Source organism: Meriones unguiculatus, chromosome 18 (genome assembly GCF_030254825.1).
Source record: "Meriones unguiculatus strain TT.TT164.6M chromosome 18, Bangor_MerUng_6.1, whole genome shotgun sequence".
Taxonomy (NCBI): Eukaryota; Metazoa; Chordata; class Mammalia; order Rodentia; family Muridae; genus Meriones; species Meriones unguiculatus.
The window spans coordinates 55,254,574-55,274,690 of NC_083365.1; the positions used below are offsets into that span (position 1 = coordinate 55,254,574).

A 20,117-nucleotide genomic window follows, 5' to 3' on the forward strand; every position below is an offset into this window, starting at 1 on the left:
CCAGCTCTCACTCTGTAGCCCAGGCTGTCCTTAAACGAAATCCACCTGCATCAGTATTTCTTTTTCACTTTTAAGAAGTTAAAGCACCTTAGCTCAGAGCCACAGTTTTCTGATGTTGGCCTTTATTGTAGACCCTCACACCACAGTTAATCCACACCCTCAGCACAAGGCTCATGCTGTCAGCACTAACCTTTAGCTATCAGCTCTCCTCCCTATGAAAACGACACTTCCAAACACAGCAAAACCTAGAAACTGACTAGCGCAGTTTGCAGTCTGTCCTGCCATCTACTGGCGGTCCTTCCTAATGCCAGGCTTCCTCCCTCAAAGCCCCACCCTCCTCGGCATCTCACAGCCATGTGCATCATTCCAAAGCAGTGAGAAGAAGTCATTGAACCAAAAACAAAAACGGGAATAAAAATTACAAACCACACCAACTCACTGAAAGTAGAAGTAAGGCTTCAAGTGCCACAACACTGAAGCCGAAAGGACGCCGGAGATGGCACGGCTGGGTTCCCGGCTCGCTTTCAGCAGTCATTGGAGATGAGTGAGTGGCTCAGCAGTAGTGTGCTGGTCTAATAGTACGAGGCCCCGTGTTCCCTCCCCGGCATTAGGAGGAGGAGAAAAGCCAAGTGAGGTGGTGCACATGAGTGTGAGACCTGGGTCCCAGTCTATCAGAGAAAGGACTGCATGAGCAGTGGAGGGGAAGATGGCCTCATACCAGAGCAGACCTGCCTATGCATCAGTAATCCATCTCCAACTCGGACACAGGTGATGACTGGGCCAGCATCCCTGGTACCTCACTGTCGGGGCGGTCACCTGACAGCTCTTGCCCTTGGTGACTCCATTTCTATAAAAATGGAAGCACATTCCTGCCTGGGAGCGTTGTGTGCCCGATAGCCTCATCTATACTGAGCATTCAGGTGACCAGAGGCTGAAAGCCTGTCAGACTGACTCCTTGCAACCTGTCTGCAAAGTGAGCACTGCCACTCCCATCCACCATTCGGTCAATCAGCCTGAGGGTCACGTGTGGGGCAGGTGGGCATCCAGAACAAAACCATGACTATTACTGCCTCTAGCACAAGCAGACTTTGTAGTCATGGCATAGTTAAGTTCCATACAACAAATAGGATCTAGCTTCAATGAGCAAGAACGAGCTACATAACTGTAGTTACGAGAGTAAGCCACCTGGTGGCACCCTTGCCATTTGGCAAGCCTGTGGCGATGGGGTGGGGTGGTTGCATCCCCATTTCTCAGGCTTCGGAACGTGCACTGTTTGTTCATCCTGCTTCTGCTGCTGCTTCACTTTTCAGTATTTTGTTTCTTTGGAGCAGGGTCTTGCTATGTGGCCCTGGGAAGCCACTGCCTCTGCCTCCGGAGTGCTAGGACGGCAAGTGTGCAGGCATAGCAAGCAGACCTCACAAGCCTTACTGGAATCACTTAACGCTCAAGCTGCACGACATCCGCTCCCTCAGCACAGGAGACCGGATGGACGCGGTTGACGAGGAGCTGACCTGTGCAGGTCTGCTACTGCCCGGCCCAGCCCCCTTCCAGGGAGCTCCCTACAGATTTGTGCCAGTCTTGTCTGTGCAGGGTTGCCGTGGGGGCAGGCAATGGTGCATGGAGGTGGGCGCTCATCTCAAGGAGGGGCCTGGTCTTCGTCACTGAGGTGTTTGCAGAACTTCCTGTCCCTGAACCTCAAGTTTCCAAGCCTCACACAGGAAGATCCCACTCTGTCCAAGTCGGCACCAGGTGAACGCAGGAGAGGGAAGCGGCGTTGCCAGCTACGCCCTGACTCAAACACACGACTGAAAGAGGCGCCGGCTCGCATCACTTCATGGCCACATGCCTGCATTCACTTAGGCTCTGGGCATAGGCTAACAAAAACAAATGTTCTCCATTACGTTCAATTTTCTCTAAATTGGGTCAGGAAGAAATTACATGTTTGCTTGCACTGTTTTTGTCCTCCATCAGGCAGCAGCATTGCTTTCCAGGGAGATTTTTTTTTTTTTTCCTGGCAAGAGGTGCCTTGGACCCTGTTTCAGTGGCTCACAATTGGAGCTCCAGGAGGAAAAAGAAACAGTTAACAGAGCACCTCACCCACCCTCCCATCACCCCAACTTCACCTCCCAAAGCACACTGCCAACAATGAAACAGGATTTAAAGAACTTCAGGTGGCAAAGGCCAGTTGCTGCTCTTGTGACTTTGAGGGAAGGAACTTGGGAAACCGGGCAGTAGACAGCACTTCCCAGAAGAGCCTGATGCGTCCAGGTGCCCCTACTCTGGAAACCCCATGATTTTCAACAGGGTGGCATTTCAAAATTATACACTTCTTTCTCAGATCTGACAAAGAAATTATCTTACATGAATGGGCATAGTAGCTGTGGTTTATATACAATAACAACAAAGAGTAATGGTGTTATGGGAGTCTAAGCTATGTCAACCAGTCTATGTCAACCAGAAACAGGGGTAGTCCAGAAAGGATGGCCTGTTCTCCCTGCTCCAGCTCCTATGTAAAGTCAATGGTGCAGCTCTTCACCTCTCTGGGACCCCAAAGCCCTCCTCACTGTAGGTGTCCTTGACCCCCGAAGAAAGGGAAGAGCAGATCTGCAGGGCCACTCTTCAAGTCCGAGAGTGCCAATTTTATCCCTCCAGTGTCTCAAACACTCTGTTCTGAAAATGAATGGGTGTGTGTTGTGCATGCACATTCATTCGTGTTACCTTGAGAACAAATTACAAAAAGGTTAGGGGGGTGGATCATCGTCACAGACTGCCTCTCCGTGGCTTCGCTGCCCTAACCTTAGAATGCTTTCATCGAAATACAGAACTGAATAAAGACGTCTCCTAAGCATGAGTGGATGTGGCTCTTGACAGACACTATTAGAACTTGAAACCTTTTAAAGCGGGAACCTCTTCAGAAAACAATAAAACAAAAAACGTATTTTTAGTACTTACCTAAGAAAGCTAAATGCTGAATTCACCTACTAACTGGACTTGTTTTATGGAGTACTGATGGAGTAACTGAGATGTCCACCTTGGATGTGCACAAACTGCCCGTATCTGCCGTTAACCGGGGGTTTCCAAAAAGACAAGCTCTTCAATCATAGGCACACTTTGTTAGCACACGAGGCAGACTTACCGACTCCTTCAACAGTTTTCTAGGTCCCCTTCATTCCTAGCCTTCTCTTACCGCCCGAGTCCCTCAGTGTTGTCACGCAGGGCCTTATCTTTCTTCACTTAATCCTTCCAAACATCGCTTCGCGCCGCCCCTCCCCTCTTGACTCTTCCGTTAAGCTGGCTTGACTAAGGTGGTTTTACTCTAGACCGATGATGACCTTAGTCACAGCCCAACACTTAGCCCAGGCCCTCAGCAGGTTCTCAATGTCCTGGCTCTCCCTCCTCAACCGCTTAACAGTTTTCTGACACCAAAGTCTTTCCTGTTTGAAGCCTGACAACTTCCAGCTTTCTAATCCACCCCCATTCTCCCGCTTGCACACCCTTTACCACTCACCTTGGTCTCCCTTCCTTCCTGACCATACACCTCTGCCCTTCCCGTTCCTCATGCAGTGATCACGAACCTTCATCAACTCACCCCTCTCACAGGCCTACAACTCCCCCTGGAACCGCAGTCTCTTCTTCTGCAGCAGCATCTTGGGAGAATGCCAGGAGAGCATTTCAGGGGCCCCTACTACGCTGTGGGAATGCGTCTATCACTTGGAAAAAGGTGGGGTGAATCCTGGAAAGCCGTATTATCTGCACTTACGAGGATACAGCAAGCCTGGTGACATGTTCTAAATAAACTCTTATACTTAAACCAGGACAGCAGAGAATGTTTCTGACATCCCTGATCGTAAGTTGAAAAGAAAAAAGAAGCTACCTAACCTCAGGTGTCACTGACAGAACAACGGATCCATTTATCTATACTCATCCTTATGAAAAATATTACAAGACATAAGAATGAGTGTCAGGAACGCAGCATCAGGGGCACAGGCCACATGAGCAGACACAGCCCCAGGGGACTGTGTGGGCTCCCCACTCACTCAGTTCAACAAAAGCTCAAAGCCCATGCTTTTACTGCAGCTAAACAGGCAAGCAAACAAAAACTTGTAACTAGTGGGGTAAAATGGTGGGCTGGGTAAAAGCATACCCTGATGGGGCGGGGGGGAGGCGGACACTGGGCCAATGCAGAGATAAGCTCACCACTTCCGAGATGTGCATTACTGACGAGCCAATAGGCAAGCTGGTGTCTGTGGTGGTCTGGATGATAAATGCTTCCCCTCACCCTTAGTCTCAAGCATCAAATACTTAGTCCCCTATTGGCGACTGGTGACAATCTGGGGAGGCTTACGAAGTGTGGCCTTGATGGAAAAGTTTGTCACTAAGGTCTCCCAGTTTGCTCTCTGCTTTGCGCTTGCAGTTGAAGACACAAGCCATCAATCAGCATGCTGTTCCAGCCTCCACGCCTATGCGCTACCATTGTGGATTCTAATCCTCTGGAACCGTAAATCCAAATAAACTTTTTTTTTATCAGTTGCCCTGGTCATGGCGTTTTATCACAGCAATAGAAACAGTGTCCACAGAACAACCAAACACACATGGACAGTGGTCAGGGAATAGTCTAACAGCCTTGGGTTTGCCCTTCACAGTGTCCTGCCTATGTGAATGCCAGGGGTAGAGAGAGGCACTTCGGAAAGACTTCAACAGCACAACAGGCACACTGACCTCCAATGTTTAAAAATGACTGACAGCCTAAAGACTTAGACTTGAGACTGGATTACAGAAAAAAGAACAAATAAAAAAAACTTAATACTGAACCACAATAGTTGCATGCTTCTCACAGTCAACAGAAAACAACAAAATGGATACACTGGATCCTTCGTGCTGTTGGTAAGGAGATGTCTAGTTTCTAAGGACAGGACTGCCCTGTTTAAGATGGCCACTGCCTTCCCTTCCATTAGAAGCTGCACAGGTAAACCAGAGAAAGACTTTAGAACATCCAGGCAGTAAATCACGTTGGGAGACACTGCCCAGGTGAAGAGGGAAATGAACTGATTCTTTAAAAGAAAAATTATCATGAAACCCACTTTCAATGTTATAAAACTTGAAATAAGGCACAATTCTTGGGCTGTTTTTCTTTTTTTTTTTTTATTGCTGTTAATTCAAGGAAAAAGGTTGCATAAAATCCAATCTGTTCTAGAAATATAAGTGGCCTTTCCAGTACATAACATTTCAAATATCAAAGTATATGGTAAACATACAAATAAGGAGAGGGTAACATACCTCCTATGGACAGTACAGTACTTGAAATCATAAAATAAGCTCCACAAAGTACACCTGGTGAGTCACAGCGCACCTGTACAAGGCTTATCAATACTCTCCCTCAACAACTCAACTGCAGCTTAACAAGTTAATAATGTGGTCCAAAAATACCCAGGTCAAATAAAATATATTTAATCAAAATAATTTCCTTTACTTGAACTTTTTCTTTCTAAATTAAAGCTTTCGTCTACCCCATCACACTCCCCCTTCTCTCCCCGTAGCTCCTACCCCTGAAAGTTTCAGAATGTACATTGGTGCTATAAATATAAATGCTACTTCTGAAGTGTTGAACTAGCTTCTTTTTCTTCAAGTGTCTTTTTTTTCCTTTCTTTTCTTTTCTTTTTTTTTGTCTCACAATGTCAAGTTTCAGAACCCAGAGCAAACGTTTCAGTGCCTCTGCCACACACCAACTATATCCCCACAACAAAAGTCCACCTCTCTACTCTGTACCGAGGAATGGAAAAGCCTCCTACCCCGTACGCTTACACTATACAATGGTACTTGTTCATTGCTGTTGAATGCAGCAGTCACTGAAGATCATCCAACCTCCCAGATAACCTCAGTGCACTTCAGGAAATCAAAAAATTACCTGGAAGCAATTTAGTACATAGATTGGCTTAAAAAATTAAAAAAAAAAAATACCCAGCAGCATTAAACTTAGTGACATGACACTGACATGATTAATACCATCTCGACACACGCAGAATTCAGTCTTTCACATTGTAAATCAAGCATAGTGGTAAACAGTTACAAAAGTGACACTGCTTAAGAGACACAGCATAGGGAGCAGATCCCTGACTTCTGTAGAAACCCACAGATTCTGTTCAGATACAGCAAAGCACACACTGTCAACACAATGTAACACTGTCACAGCTGGTGTCTGGTCAGGTCATGTGGGAAGACAACAAGCAAGACTGGCTGCTGACTGTCCTCACGGACACAAGCATCCACACCAGTGTGTTCACTCTGTGTCTCTCTGAAGCAACAAGCTACAAAGCGTGGTGGAAGGAAAAGCTGTTTGCTCTCACGGAAGGCCTGTTTGTCCATTTCACATTTTCGGCTTCCTGAAGTATGACTTCCACCACTTGTTTTCATGTTAACTTGCATAAGTGCTGCATATATGTATTTATGTGATGCTCTCATGACAGATATACATACTTCTTGGGAATCTGACTTCTAAAATGTACGGTGAAACATGTTGCCCTTGGTTCATACACAGAGCAGGTTACAGAAGACAAGGACTGCTGAGCACTCCTGCTGTAGGCCAGGGGAAGAGGGTAGCTGGCAAGAAACGTGTAGTTTAGGGTCAAAGTGAGAAAAGCCAGGAAGAAGCAAAGCTGCTTTTTTCAAAACCATATTACTGTTACCAGTGTTGTGAAAACAAATTGGTCAATACACAGTTTAAAGATTCAGTAAACATTGCACACAGCAAGTATTCAGTGTAGAAAGCACACGTCAACGTTCTCTGTCCAAGAGTTTGTCTGAAGGATAAGTTACACGCATCATACACATAAGCCTGCTGTTGAACCAGGAGACCAGCGGCTCACGAGCATCGCATTCTTTCTTATCTTGGACACAGGTAAAAGAGAAATGAAAACGCCCAACTGCATAGAAATTTAGGAAATGTACAGACAAAGAAACAAAATACCTTTCCTTTCCTCCCCTCCACACCCCATGACTCCCCACACTCGAGTGCATTAAGTAGGCAAGCTTTACTCGTTCAGTCTGCAGAATCCAACGTATCATTAGAAGGGGGTAGGGGAGGTGCGTATCTCAGTCTGTAAGTGCCTAAAACAGGAAAGACAGAACGGCTAAGTCACCGCTTATGACTAAACGCATCATAAACCACTACACAAGACTGCAAACGGGCATGCTTTCAAAGGCCCTTCCTCAGCACTAACTCCTGTCCACAACAGCAAGAAAGTTACTCTCTCAAACGCAATGGTGAGCGTGTGCTTTAAGTATAACCTAAAGCTACTTAGCTGGATTTTGCTTTGAGGATGCCTAATTAACATATTCCTGATTGAAGACCTTCTCTAAGTAAGATCTGGCACAATGACAAAGGCCAGATGCAAGAGAGAGAAGGGTGACCAGAACTGAATCTGGTCCCTTACCCACATCTATTAAAGTGCATTTTCTTCTTTCTGGTGTTAACACTATTCAAAGTCGTTCTTGTTTCTTAATTCCTAAACTGATATTCAAATAACTCTGTTCCTATAAAATTTCAGTGGACTCTTGAATGTTTATGTGTACCGAGTCAAAGTGCAACATGAGCACATATGTGAGCCAGCCAGTTGCACTGAGGCTCTAACCAGACTAAAAACCCTGTATCAGATAATTAGCTTGTATCCTAGTTCTCAGTATTTAAAAGCTTTGAAAGTTTTCGTACTCTGAAAGAGAATTGTAACTCTTGAAATACAGGGCTGCAAGCAAGGGGCTTAACATTACAGAATGTAGATTTCCATGCTCTCTCTTGAGCCTTGAGAAGGACCTCTGATGTCACTCCTTAGCGACAAACTAAACATCCTCAGACCTCCTCGTGCTCCGTGACCTGGGTCTATACTGGGTTTCTCTGGCTCATTTTGGGCCTTCCTCGTGCTCCATGACCTGGGTCTACACTGGGTTTCTCTGGCTGCATTTTGATTTGTCACTGAAAAGACAACCTCTGTAAACAAACACACAAACGATCTTTCTGCTAAGACAGAATCACATAATCGAGAAGAAGCGGGAACTCAAAAACAAGTCCTCTGGGGGTTAGTGGGATTACCTTGTTGATTGGCCTCCATGGACGACTGCTTACAGTCTTGTGCATAGTGCCCGCTTACACCACAATTGTAACATGAGACATTCCCATTCTTCTTGGGCCCAGAACCACTGGTGTTGGCAACTACATTAGGTGCTGGATATACAGGATACAATCTCCCAAATCCTGCCATCTGCTGCATGCCATAGTTGGCTTGGCTCCCCATAACTGGGTCATGTACCAGTCCATTTGCATATGGAGTCTGAGGCAGAAAAAAAGGAAGTTGGTTTCCATTGCTCTGATGTGCTTGGTTGAGGTAGCTGCCATTGCAAATGGATGGCAGAGTGAAGAATGATGGGACTCGGTACATTGGTCCAGGCATTGGATTGGGATAATAGTAACTATTTAGCTGAAGGTTTCCATTGGTCCCACAGCTGCACCTTCGCCCACAAGAACCACAGGGGCCCATCTGCTGTGGTGGCACTATGGTCCCATTAGCGTTCGTGTTCCCCACAGCACTGATGTAAGATGTGCTGTCACTCTGTGCAGTACTATGTGTCAAGGCAGGGCTGGGGCTTGGGGCAGGACCTGGGGTGTGGGTAGGAACAGCAGGAGGAACTGTGGACTGGGCTTGACTGATGCCTGTACTGGCTGGCTGGGCAGAAGTGGCTGTGTTGAGCACACTGGAATTCTGGGTGGGGAGCACACTGGCAGCGAGGGGTGAGCCTGGAAAGGTGTAGGAAGCTGGTGGCTGCGCAGCTGAGAGGCCAGCTGCTGGAAGAACTACCTTCACATTAGTCGGCTGAGGGACGGTCCCTGTGCTTCCCTCAATCTGAGGCACCATTTGATTGAGTCCTACCACTTGGGATGCAGGTTTTGTGATGGGGTCTGTGGCAGCCACAGGAGATCCTGGGAAACTACCTGGGTTATGGACAGGAATAAAGGCAGTGTTTGGTGATCCGATGCTCAAACTTCCGGTTGGTTGTTGTGGAATATTAACTGTGCAACTCTCAGAAGATCCCTGTGGTGGTGGCAATTTCAGCCTCTGCAATGTTAGCTGCAAAGCAGGAGTACTACCATGTGGAAGGAAGGTTGATGGAATGGGTAGAGGGGACGCCAACAATTCCAGGTGTTTCTCTGACTCTCCGGAAGCAGCTGGACCTAGGATTCCAACAGGGGTTGAGTTTGTGGACTCCATCACTGTGGAGAGAGCCACGGGGTTAGGGACAAGCATCCCCACTGCTTTGCCATCTGCAGCTTTGGGTGAAGGAATGACCATTTCCGACTTCTGGGCACCATTGTGCATGACACAGTGTAGAGCTGGCATAAAGGGAATATGTGGGTACTTGTGTGAGGTCAACGGAGCTTCCAAAAGGTTTCCGTTCTCATTTCCCAGTGAGACGATCTGAACAGGTGGCTTGACAGTGACAGTCTGGTTGACAGAGCCATAACCTGTAAACCTGCCTGATGATGGATTCCCAGAATCTTCAGAATTGCTATCTGTGTCTGCAGAAAAAACAAACAAACACGCAAACACAGAGTAAACCAGGCTGAATTCCATTTTTCCTGTTATTCTAAAATTTAGGTACATCCAAAATTAAGCTCAAGTCTGAAATGTGTCCCTTTATCACATTTCCCAACTGCCCAAGCTGACTTCTTTTGATCTTTGGCTTTATCTCTAAAAAAATGGAGCTATGAACAAAACAACAATAACAAAGGTCAATGGAATAGAAAACATGAGAGATCTGCATGCATCACTACCTTATTACTGAGATAAGCATTAAATAATCAGTTAGGTACTCTTCTCAATTCAGTACCATGAAACTTGACTTTAAATTTATCTCATAAATGATTCAATTTAGGAGTTTGATCAAGGCAATATTTAACTCAAATGCTTAAGGTGGGAAATGGAATTAGTATTTGTACCAGTATATTCAAACAGGGAAAATATAAAAGTGACTATATTAGTCTCACAATGAACACACTGTTGGAATACAAGAAGAAGAGCCGCACTGCCATTTCCACATCCGTGTTGAACCCTGAACCACATCATGGTACACACCAAAGTCACTCCAGCTTCCAGTCAGGACAGAGAGGAGCCAAGGTAGTACCTGATGCAGTGTTTCAAAATGGAAAAGGCTGCACTGTAGTCTACACAGCTCAGTTAGACAATGTGTGCAGTGTAAAAATCTTTCTTCTCATAAATTAAGCTGGATTATATGAAAAGAGTGTTTATATTCAATTTATTTATTATATTTATAAACAAGCTGTTTATTGTCAGCTGTTTATATGCAGCTGACAATGATAAACATTCTTGAAATAAGAGTATCAAAAATTAATCTTCCCAATGAAAGGCTAAATAAAACCGACTCAATGACACAGAATATCTAGTATTTAACTGAACTGTCTCAATTTATTAGAGGGTAGCTTTGATTAATGAATGAATGCTTATAGCAAATATGTCCCCTACCAGATAGATCACTCACTACTTTTTACTAAACTTTATAAAGATAGTATCCCTAAATTAACAACCTCTTCAAGGCACTGGACCTGTACCATCCATCAGTGCGGAGTGAAGAACAAAAATCAAGATCAAAAAGAGAAAAGGAAACCATGTTTCAAATGGTCAGTTAAATTTAAATTAAAACGTTAAGTCTTAAGTCACAGTAGATAATCCTATAATTTTTGAAGCACTACAGGGATCGGATAGAAGGATTTTTTGTACTAACTTTCGAAAGCATAAAGTGTCAGCATCGTTATGACGAACAACAAAGCCACGCACTTCTGAAAGCCTTTTTGTGTTCTCAAAACCTGGGAAACATTCAAAGCTCTCAATCCCAGTGTGTGGCCGGGAAGCATCCTAATGGACTCTGTCTTTAGGTAAGCCTATGCCCTAAAGGGCCATATCCTCATATCCTCTACAAGGCCTATCATCTAAAAGATCTGAGAACAAAACAGGGATGCTACAAAGTTACCACAGATCCTACAACGTGCTGAAATCTGCTCAAGAGTCAGAATTACCTGCACAGCTCACAGAGGTAAGTACAGCGTGCACTAGAGCAGTCTGTTCAGTTAAGGCAAAAGATTCTACCAATGCCCCAGAGCTCTGAGAGGTTATTTCACTTCCTTCTTGAGAAAACTCTGTGCGTAAGTGCACTGTGGCCTCAGATTAGTAGCACTAACCAGGCTTCGTTTGACGTGACTATGAAACAACCACAAGGTAAAGACTGATTTCAACCATCTGCAAAGTAGTAGTATACTGAGACATGCCCTAAGTACAGAGGCTAAGGTTCCAGGGAGCGGAAAACTGTGCAACAAGAAACCACATTTTCACAGAGAAACTCTTTGAGTCCGTGATCAGCATGGTACCATCATCGCCATGATTTTAACCATCAGTTGTGGTAGGCACATATGAAGGAATAATCCTCATTAAACATAGGCTTTACAGGAGAATGACAGTAAGGCTCTCCAATGTCAAAATCAACTTTCTTAGAAAGGTGGAAATTAATTAAAGGCCAAGGGCAATCAGAGGAATGTTTAAGAAAAACAGGTGTATCTAAGAACAGAGACCCTTTTCCCTTACCCTACCTACCCTTAGCCATCTATTTTCTTTCCAGTCCATACAGTAACAATAGCTCAATGAAAATAGCTTTGAAAACCAGTAGAAGTCACTGGAAAAAAAAAGTTAAATCTGGAGTTCCCACAAAACCTGTCACTGTGTGAGCTGAGTGGTTGCTGTGCTCACTCTGATAAGTCTCTTATCCACAAGGAAATGATTTTGTTATAATCTCCTTTCCTAAAATCAGGGACAAGGCAAGGCTGCCACCCTCTCCGTATCTCTTCAACATAGTACTTGAAGTCCTAGCTAGAGCAATAAGACAAGTAAAGGAGATCAAGGGGATTCAAATTGGAAAGGAAGAAGTCAAAGTATCTCTATTTGCAGATGATATGATAGTATACCTGAGTGACCCCAAAAACTCTACCAGGGAATTCCTATAGCTGATAAACACCTTCAGCAAAGTGGCTGGATACAAAATTAACTCAAAAAAAAAAAAAAAATCAGTAGCTCTCCTGTATACCAAAGACAAATGGGCTAAGAAAGAAATTAAGGAAACAACACCCTTCACAATAGCCACACACAAAAAAAGTACCTTGGTGTAACTCTAACCAAGTAAGTGAAAGACTTGAAAAAAAACCTCAAGTCTCTGAAGAAAGAAATTGAAGAAGATATCAGAAGATGAAAAGATCTCACATGCTCATGGATTGGTAGGATTAACATAGTAAAAATGGCCATCCGACCAAAAGCAATCTACAGATTCAATGCAATTCCCATCAAAACACCAACATAATTCTTTACAGACCTTAAAAGAACAATTCTCAACTTCGTATGGAGAAACAAAAAACCCAGAATAGCTAAAACAATCCTCTACAATAACAGATCATCTGGAGGTATCTCCATCTCTGATCTTAAACTGTACTATAGTACAACAGTAATAAAAACTTCATGGTACTGGTATAAAAACAGACTGCTGGATCAATGGAATCAAACTGAAGACCCAGAAATAAACCCACACACCTATGGACATCCGATTTTTGACAAAGATGGCAAAACCATACAATGGAAACAATAAAGCATATTCAACAAATGGTGCTGGTCTAACTGGATGTCCACATGTAAAAAAAAAAAAATGCAAATAGGCCCATACCCATCACCCTGCACAAAATTAAAGTCCAAGTGAATCAAAGACCTGAACATAAAACCAGACACACTCAATCTGTTGAAAGAAAGAGTGGAGAAGAGCCTAGATCTCATTGGTACAGGAGACAACTTCCTGAACAGAACACTAACAGCTCAGGCTCTAAGATCAATAATTAATAAATGAGACCCCTTGAAACTGAAAAGCTTCTGTAAAGCAAAGGACAGTGTCAACAGAACAAAATGACAGCCTACAGACTGCGGAAAAAAAAAAAATCAGTAGCTCTCCTGTATACCAAAGACAAATGGGCTAAGAAGAGATCTTCACCAACTCTATATCTGATAGAGGGCTAATATGCAGAAAATATGAAGAACTAAAGAAATTAGACACCAACAAACCAAATAATCCAATTTAAAAATGGAGTACACAGCTAAGCAGAGAATTCTCAACTGAGGAATATCAAATGGCAGAGAAACACTTAAAGAAATGCTCAATATCCCTAGTCATCAGCAAAATGCAAATCAAAATGACTCTGAGATTCCATCTTACACCTATCAGAATGGCTAAGATCAAAAACTCAAGTGACAACACATGCTGGAGAGGTTGTGGAGAAAGGGGAACCCTCCTCCATTGCTGGTGGGAGTGCAAACTTGTACAACCACTCTGGAAAGCAATCTAGTGCTTTCTCAGAAAATTGGGAATAGTACCACCTCAAAATCCAGTTATACCACTCCCGGGCATATACCCAAAAGATGCCCCACCATTCAACAAGGACATTTGCTCAGCTTTATTTGTAATACCCAGAATCTGGAAACAACCTAGATGTTCCTCAACGGAGGAATGGGTACAGAAATTGTGGAACATTTACACAATGAAATACTACTCAGCTATTAAAAACAAGGAAATCATGAAATTTACAGGCAACTAAAAAAGATCATCCTGAATGAGGTAACCCAGAAACAGACATGCATGGTATATACTCACTTATAAGTGGATATTAGCCATATAATATAGGATAGCCATACTAAAAATCTATGGACCTAAAGAAGCTAAACAAGGAGGAGAATCCTAGGGAGAATGCTTAAATCTCACTCAGAATGGCAAACAGGATAGACACCAGAAGCAGTGGAAGAGAGAGAACAGGATAGGAACCTCCTATAGAGCTATAGAGGACCCTCTGACAGGTTCTACCGAACAGGGAATTGAAGTAGATAGTGAGACTCAAGGCCAAAGTTTGGGCAGAGTGCAAGGAGTTTTATGAAAGAAGCAGGGGACAGAAGGACAGAGATAGGGTAGAAGCTCTACAAGGAGACCAACAATCCTGAGTCCAGGGGGTCCTGCAGAGACTGATGCACCAACCAAGCACTATGCATGAAAAAGACCTAGACCCCGTGCTCAGATGCAGCTGATCAGTAGCTCAAGTCTCTGTTCAGGTCCCTAGTAAGGGGAACAGTGACATGCCTTTGTCATGAACTCGACTGCCTGCTCTTTGCTCACTTGCCCCTGGCAATATAGCCTTGCCAGGCCAGAAGGAAGAGGATCCAGGCAGTCCTGATGACACTTGATAAACTATGGGCAGATGGTAGAGGAGGAGAACTCCCCCTTTCAGTGGATTGGGGGAAGTGGACTAGGAGGAGTTGAGGAAGGAGTCCTTAATTGGGATATATAATGAATAAATTAAAAAAGTTAAAAAATTTTAAATGCAAAAAAGTCCCCTTTGCTTTCTTTTTGGTTTCATATACAGTGAATGACATTTAAATAACTTTTATACACATTCTAAGTCAATAAAGAGTTTTTTTTCTGTGACTCTGAGTTTGCTTAAGAGAAAACAGTTTCATCCACCCCCACCTTTTTCAATCCCCTTTCCTAGAAGCAAACCTCTGTCCTTTTCTTCTTCACTTTCAAAACTTTCTCTTCCATCATGTCGTGGACTAGACGGAGAACTGTAACTCTCTGAAGATGTTTCTCCACATGTGTCATGTCCCGATCCAATGTCCAAATTCATATCTAAAAATAACAACTCTAGAAGTTATGTTAAATAGTTATGTTAATTTTCAAATGGAATTAGAAATTAGTTGTAGCTATAAATGATTTGTTTTCTTACAACACCTAAAAACTGTCTTTGATCTATATTAAAATTCATTGTTAAGTAGCTGATAAACACATATCTAAAACAAAGGCACAGAACAAGTCTATTTTCCTAATCAGAATCAGCTTCTTGTAGTGTCAGGACACTATCACCCACTTTGAGCTACGTTCTAAATCAACAGAGTCTATCTCCCTAGGACTTGCTAAAGAAACCCTCCAAGGGTGGGTGGTCTATCATAATACTTGTTCTGTCAAAACCATGTTAGTGTATTAAAAGCAACATGTTTTTAATCAAGCAGATTAAATAGCCATTTAATTTCTGCCCAGAGGCCACTCTTATGCCAAGACATCGTAGGAATGACTGCAGTGTTCACAAAATCGATTAGCTACATCCGCTGTGGGTACACTAGGACAGAATAGTCACACGTCTAATCACTCACACAGCAGCCCAGACACAGCTCAGACCCATCCTATTCATTTCTCTAAGCCGACTGCTAACACAGGCTTTGTTACACGACCAGCATCTAACATGTGTTTACTGTACAAATCCATATAAACAATTCTAGGGAATTCTTAAGATGTACAGACAAGCTAATTATTTCTATGGCAACATGGTCGGCCAATAAAAGGCAACAACTGTTAATCACCCTGGCAAAATATGTACCAGAGGAGACATATTTGTAGAATAAGCAAATTTAGTTGATTTAGCCAGTGCTTTAAGAAGGGAATAAAGGTCTAACCATGTAAAGATGGTTAATGATTGACCTAGCCTACCATAGCCACACAAATGTTAAATGAATTATGAAAAGTATAGGCATTAAGAATGTATGTATCGCTGGGTTCTTTTGGTTAACACCAAGTTGCCAAGGAAAAACTGCACAAAAACTCAAGAAGCTGTAAGGAAAGTGGTAGCAGTCTCATAGAAGAGTAAAAATTGTACCAAAAAAGAAATCTCAAGAGGATCTGATTTCCTTCTAAACTCTGTGGTGCAGCAATCAGAAACATGGAAGGTGGGAAGAAAGAAACGCTGGCATGCTAAGGTGGACGTTAAGTTCTTTTAATGTTTGACTATTATTTGGGGGTGTATTTGTGTTTGTATGTGCGTATGCACTTGCCTGTGTGCGCATATGCAGAGAACAAAAGAAGGTGCAGGTGTCTTTTATCACTTTTCACCTACGACTCTGAGATGGCTTCTCCCTGAACCCAAGGCACACATTTTCCATTAGGCTAAGGCTAGCAGGCTCAGCAATCACCACCCCTATTCTCCAGGGTTAAAAGCCCCTGTCAGCCCTGTCAGATCATATCCAACTCAGTTTGTGGTGCTGTGTAAGATGCAAGTCCTCATGAATGTACAGCTTAAAGTGCTCTTGAGGACCCAGGTCCTCTGCTTTTCCAGAGGACCTGGGTTCAACTCCCAGCAACCACATGAGCCATCTCTCCAGACCCCGCAGCAGCAAGTTCTAAGTGGTCGCTGTGTGGTACTGCATATGCCTCTTTAGAATAGTTATAAAGCAATTAAAAAAAAAAAAAAAAAAAGACATGATTTTACTGAGTAGTCTAGTCTGGCTTTGAACTAAACTGGTAATCTTCCTGCTTCAGCCTCCAAAGCCTGGGCCTTCTGGAGTGCGCCATCCTCCCTAGCACTGAGATATCACAGGTTTCCAAAACACACTGCTTACAGAGATGACTAAAAGCGCAGATTGCTTCCTGGAAGCAGAGGACAGAGAAGGGAGCAGTGAGAGACCTTTATTTTGTTCTCTTTCTTAGTTCTTAGCTATATGAATGTACTATTAGGCAAAGGAGAAGTTAAAATTTAAAATTTAAAAGTAAATGATAATGGGGCTGGAGAGATAGCTTAGCAGTTAAGAGCACTGACTGCTTTTCCAGAGGACCTGGGTTCAACTCCCAGCAACCACATGACAACTCACAATTGTCTGTAACTCCAGAATCCAACACCCTCACACAGACATACATGCAGACAAAATAACAATGTACATTAAAATATATATATAAAGTAAATTCTTGTTACTTTTGTTGTATCACAAATTAATGCACTACCAGGACATTAAGACTTAAAAAAAAAAAGTTATTTCTGGAATCAGTGGGTTAGTGGCATAAACACAGAATATGTTCCTAGAGATCTACGGCTTTTTACTCTTTTCCTATCTTTACAATACTGCAGGCTGGTGAAACACAACAAAGCAATTGGTGACTAGAAGGGGGCTTTTCAGATGACTCTACTCTCAACAGAGGGGCGCGGTCTCTACCTCAGAGATGTTAGGTAAATGCAAACGAAATAACCTTGTCTAACAAAGCTCTACAAAGAACAGCCATCAAATTCTAAAAAGTGTCAGCAACATTCCAAAGTTGACAGTATGTGTCCATTTCCCTGAGGGTGGGCCACAGAGTTGCAGAGAAGACCTCCACGGCTTCAGAACCAGCCAGCTCTGCAGGATAGACTGTCAAACTGGGAACTCTTGAACACGGCAGGCAGGGGACTGGCACAACAGCTCAGTGTCCACCAAGCTGAGGCTACACTAACAGACTAAGAGGCACCGGAGCAAAGACCTTTCTTACCTTTCACAGTACCGCCATGAGCATTCTGGGGAGCAGAGAGTCTAATGCCATTTATTCTATTGTTCAATCTGTTCTCCGTTTTCTTAATTTTCTCCCTAAACCAAATATATTAATATTATCAATACTTTTGTTAAGGTCCTCTATCAAAAACATTAAATATAGTAGTACTAAAATCCTCCTGACACTTATATAGAGAGAATTATGTACTATATAGTTATTTTATTTAGTTATATATGTTTATATATATACAAAAACTAAATACATCCATAGCCAAATACTGCATGCTTGTCCTTCCTAATTATTACTACTGGAAAAATTAAATTGAACCTACTTTTCTATTTGTGGCTTTCCTTTCTTCTTATTTACTGAAGATAAGCTTCGTTTTTCAGCAGAGTGCTAGTAGAAATAAAAAAGAAATAGACCTCAGCTACACCACACTGCTAAAGGTATCCTAAAATGACATGTTCCCCATCATAGACTAACACATTTTGATTTCCAGCCCACTTCTGATGTTACCTACAGAAGAACGAAAGCATACATATTCTATGATGAATACGTAACACGAATCATGGGAAAACTGTTCTTTTAAATCGGATCTCAAGTCAATAAGGTTTCTTTACTTCCACTTTCCCTTTCCAAAGTCAACCAGTCAAAAACATACTCAGGATAATTCCAGAAGTAAACACGTTGCATGTCTTAAATTTCCATTTGCGCGAACTGGTGAACTTGGCCCCACCCTTCAGGACATAGTCACTACGTGCCTGAGAACAACTAAGCACCTCAACACAACCACCTAAGTTAGAAAGTATAATGTTACAGCTTATCTTATTACAGTGGTACTGTTAACCTCACGCTGGGCCCAGCTCAAAGTCTATCATAACTTTGCACGTCTGTACAGGAAAAAGCATACAGGATCTGATACCACTTAGTTTTCAGGTACTCTGCCTGCCGAGTTCTGGGTACGTTACTGCTGTGGGCAAGGAAGACTACTGTCTAAAATAGACTGGGATTGAGTGATCGCATTCGCTATGGGTCTTCATTTGACGTTTGGGTCAATAAAACTGGCCTATTTGTCAAACTTAAGACAGGACATAGACACTGGAATAGAGAAACAGTGACGAGTTACAATTTCTCAAAATAAGCTCTAGTCCACAAAAACACACATGGATCTGTGTATTGGTCAAAAACAATAAAGTTCACAAATCAGTCTACCAGAGAGAACAGACTGCACTCACAGCATGAGTTCTCTGCTCCAGTGTGTGGGGGCACATTTTACTAAGGGCACTACAGCATTCTCCTCTCACCACAGCAGTTCACGAGAAAGCAAACATTCATTTACTGCTTGAAAAACCTTGTCATTTCAAGACAGTGACATAAAATAATCTTTTTGAGGCTACCACTATGTAAATAAACTGAATAATTTAATGAACCCCTAGAACTAGAATAAAGATCGTTGGTGTCCTAATAAATTGTAATTCCTACACAAACAGCCAGTTATCTAGATAGAACTTTCCAGACCTCAGAAGAATTCAATCATATCTAAGGATAAAGTCTGGTGCTGAAATGTTCCCTCACTTAATAGATAGGCCACCTGACACTGAGCTTACAGCATTCAGTTCTTAGGAAACACAGGGTGGCAATGCTTTAACCACATGGCACCAAAGCCAACCCGCCACATACTTGGTCAGCTGAGGTCACACAGTGTTCTGAGTGCTGAATGGCGGCACAGCCTTGGTTCCTCCAATCCACAATTCCATTCTGTTCTGCATACTGCATGGTAAGCCCATCCAATGGAGAACAGCTTGTACCAGCACTGCTTATAAAAAGAAAGCATATGACAGTGTGAAGTCTGTCCCCATCACTTAACCTACTCTACCATCTCAATGAAGAAGGTACAAGAAAACTTTCGCCAACCTCTTAGATTCTGTTGTTTTGGAGTGTATAGTGATAGGTATATCGAAAAGTGGATACTCTTAAGAAATAACAAAAGTCTATTTTATGCTCCACTGCCAGTCAGCTCAACAGAGAGGCTGCACAACCTGCTAAGTGAGGAAATGCATGAAGAGGCACCTGAAGGATCAGCATAAAGTGATCGGCAACCCTTCAAAACACAGACAACAGGAACAGGCCTAAGGAATCCAGAGAAGTTACTGGGTATAGACTTTGGGTGTTTAACACTGTTAATGAATACAGGAAGACTGAGGAGGCTGCAAATTCACTTGAAAGAATCAAACGTAAAGTATTCTCTCTAAAACCAGATTAAGAATTCAATGGATGGGAACCTGATAAAAGGAACTGATGAGAAGAAGAAAAAGACATAACATAAAAATGTAAAAGACAAGTGAGGTGTGTGCACGCATAAGGACCTTGTGACAAGATGGCACAAGAGGACGAAATAAGAGGAATGTCTGAAGACGTGACCTAAGAATTTTCTAAAATCAAAAGATACAAAGATTTTAGAAGCATAACTGATGCAAACCAGCTACAAAGTCTATCACAGACAACTGAGCAAAACCCAAAAGCACCAGGAGAGAAAACTAAGGAAACAACAGTACCAAGACTGACTCAACAGTAGGGATGATGGCTTCCACCCCAAGAGCCGTCTAAAGTGAGAGGGGCTCTCAGAAAGGAGAACAATGACTGCCATAAGCAAAGAGGCTCCACACAAATGGACAGAGACAAGCGAGCATGTGCCC

The 20,117-nt window shown here is 42.9% G+C and overlaps 1 protein-coding gene across 9 annotated transcripts in view; it reads right to left on the bottom strand.

Moving 5' to 3' along the window:
• Positions 1–5,629: 5,629 nt before the first annotated feature.
• Zcchc2 (zinc finger CCHC-type containing 2) overlaps positions 5,630–20,117 on the bottom strand; it is a 46,838-nt gene continuing 32,350 nt past the window's right edge. For 3 of the 9 annotated variants that reach the window (XM_060371448.1, XM_060371449.1, XM_060371445.1), the window contains 6 exons: positions 19,102–19,237; positions 17,753–17,817; positions 17,422–17,516; positions 14,605–14,778; positions 8,084–9,565; positions 5,630–7,104 (listed from right to left, as the gene is read on the bottom strand). In XM_060371448.1, coding sequence (XP_060227431.1) covers positions 7,037–7,104; positions 8,084–9,565; positions 14,605–14,778; positions 17,422–17,516; positions 17,753–17,817; positions 19,102–19,237 — 2,020 coding nt within the window. In that variant the 3' untranslated portion in view covers positions 5,630–7,036. The remainder of the gene's footprint in view (positions 7,105–8,083; positions 9,566–14,604; positions 14,779–17,421; positions 17,517–17,752; positions 17,818–19,101; positions 19,238–20,117) is intronic. The other 6 variants (XM_060371450.1, XM_021659101.2, XM_060371446.1 and 3 more) reach the window with 5 other exon arrangements.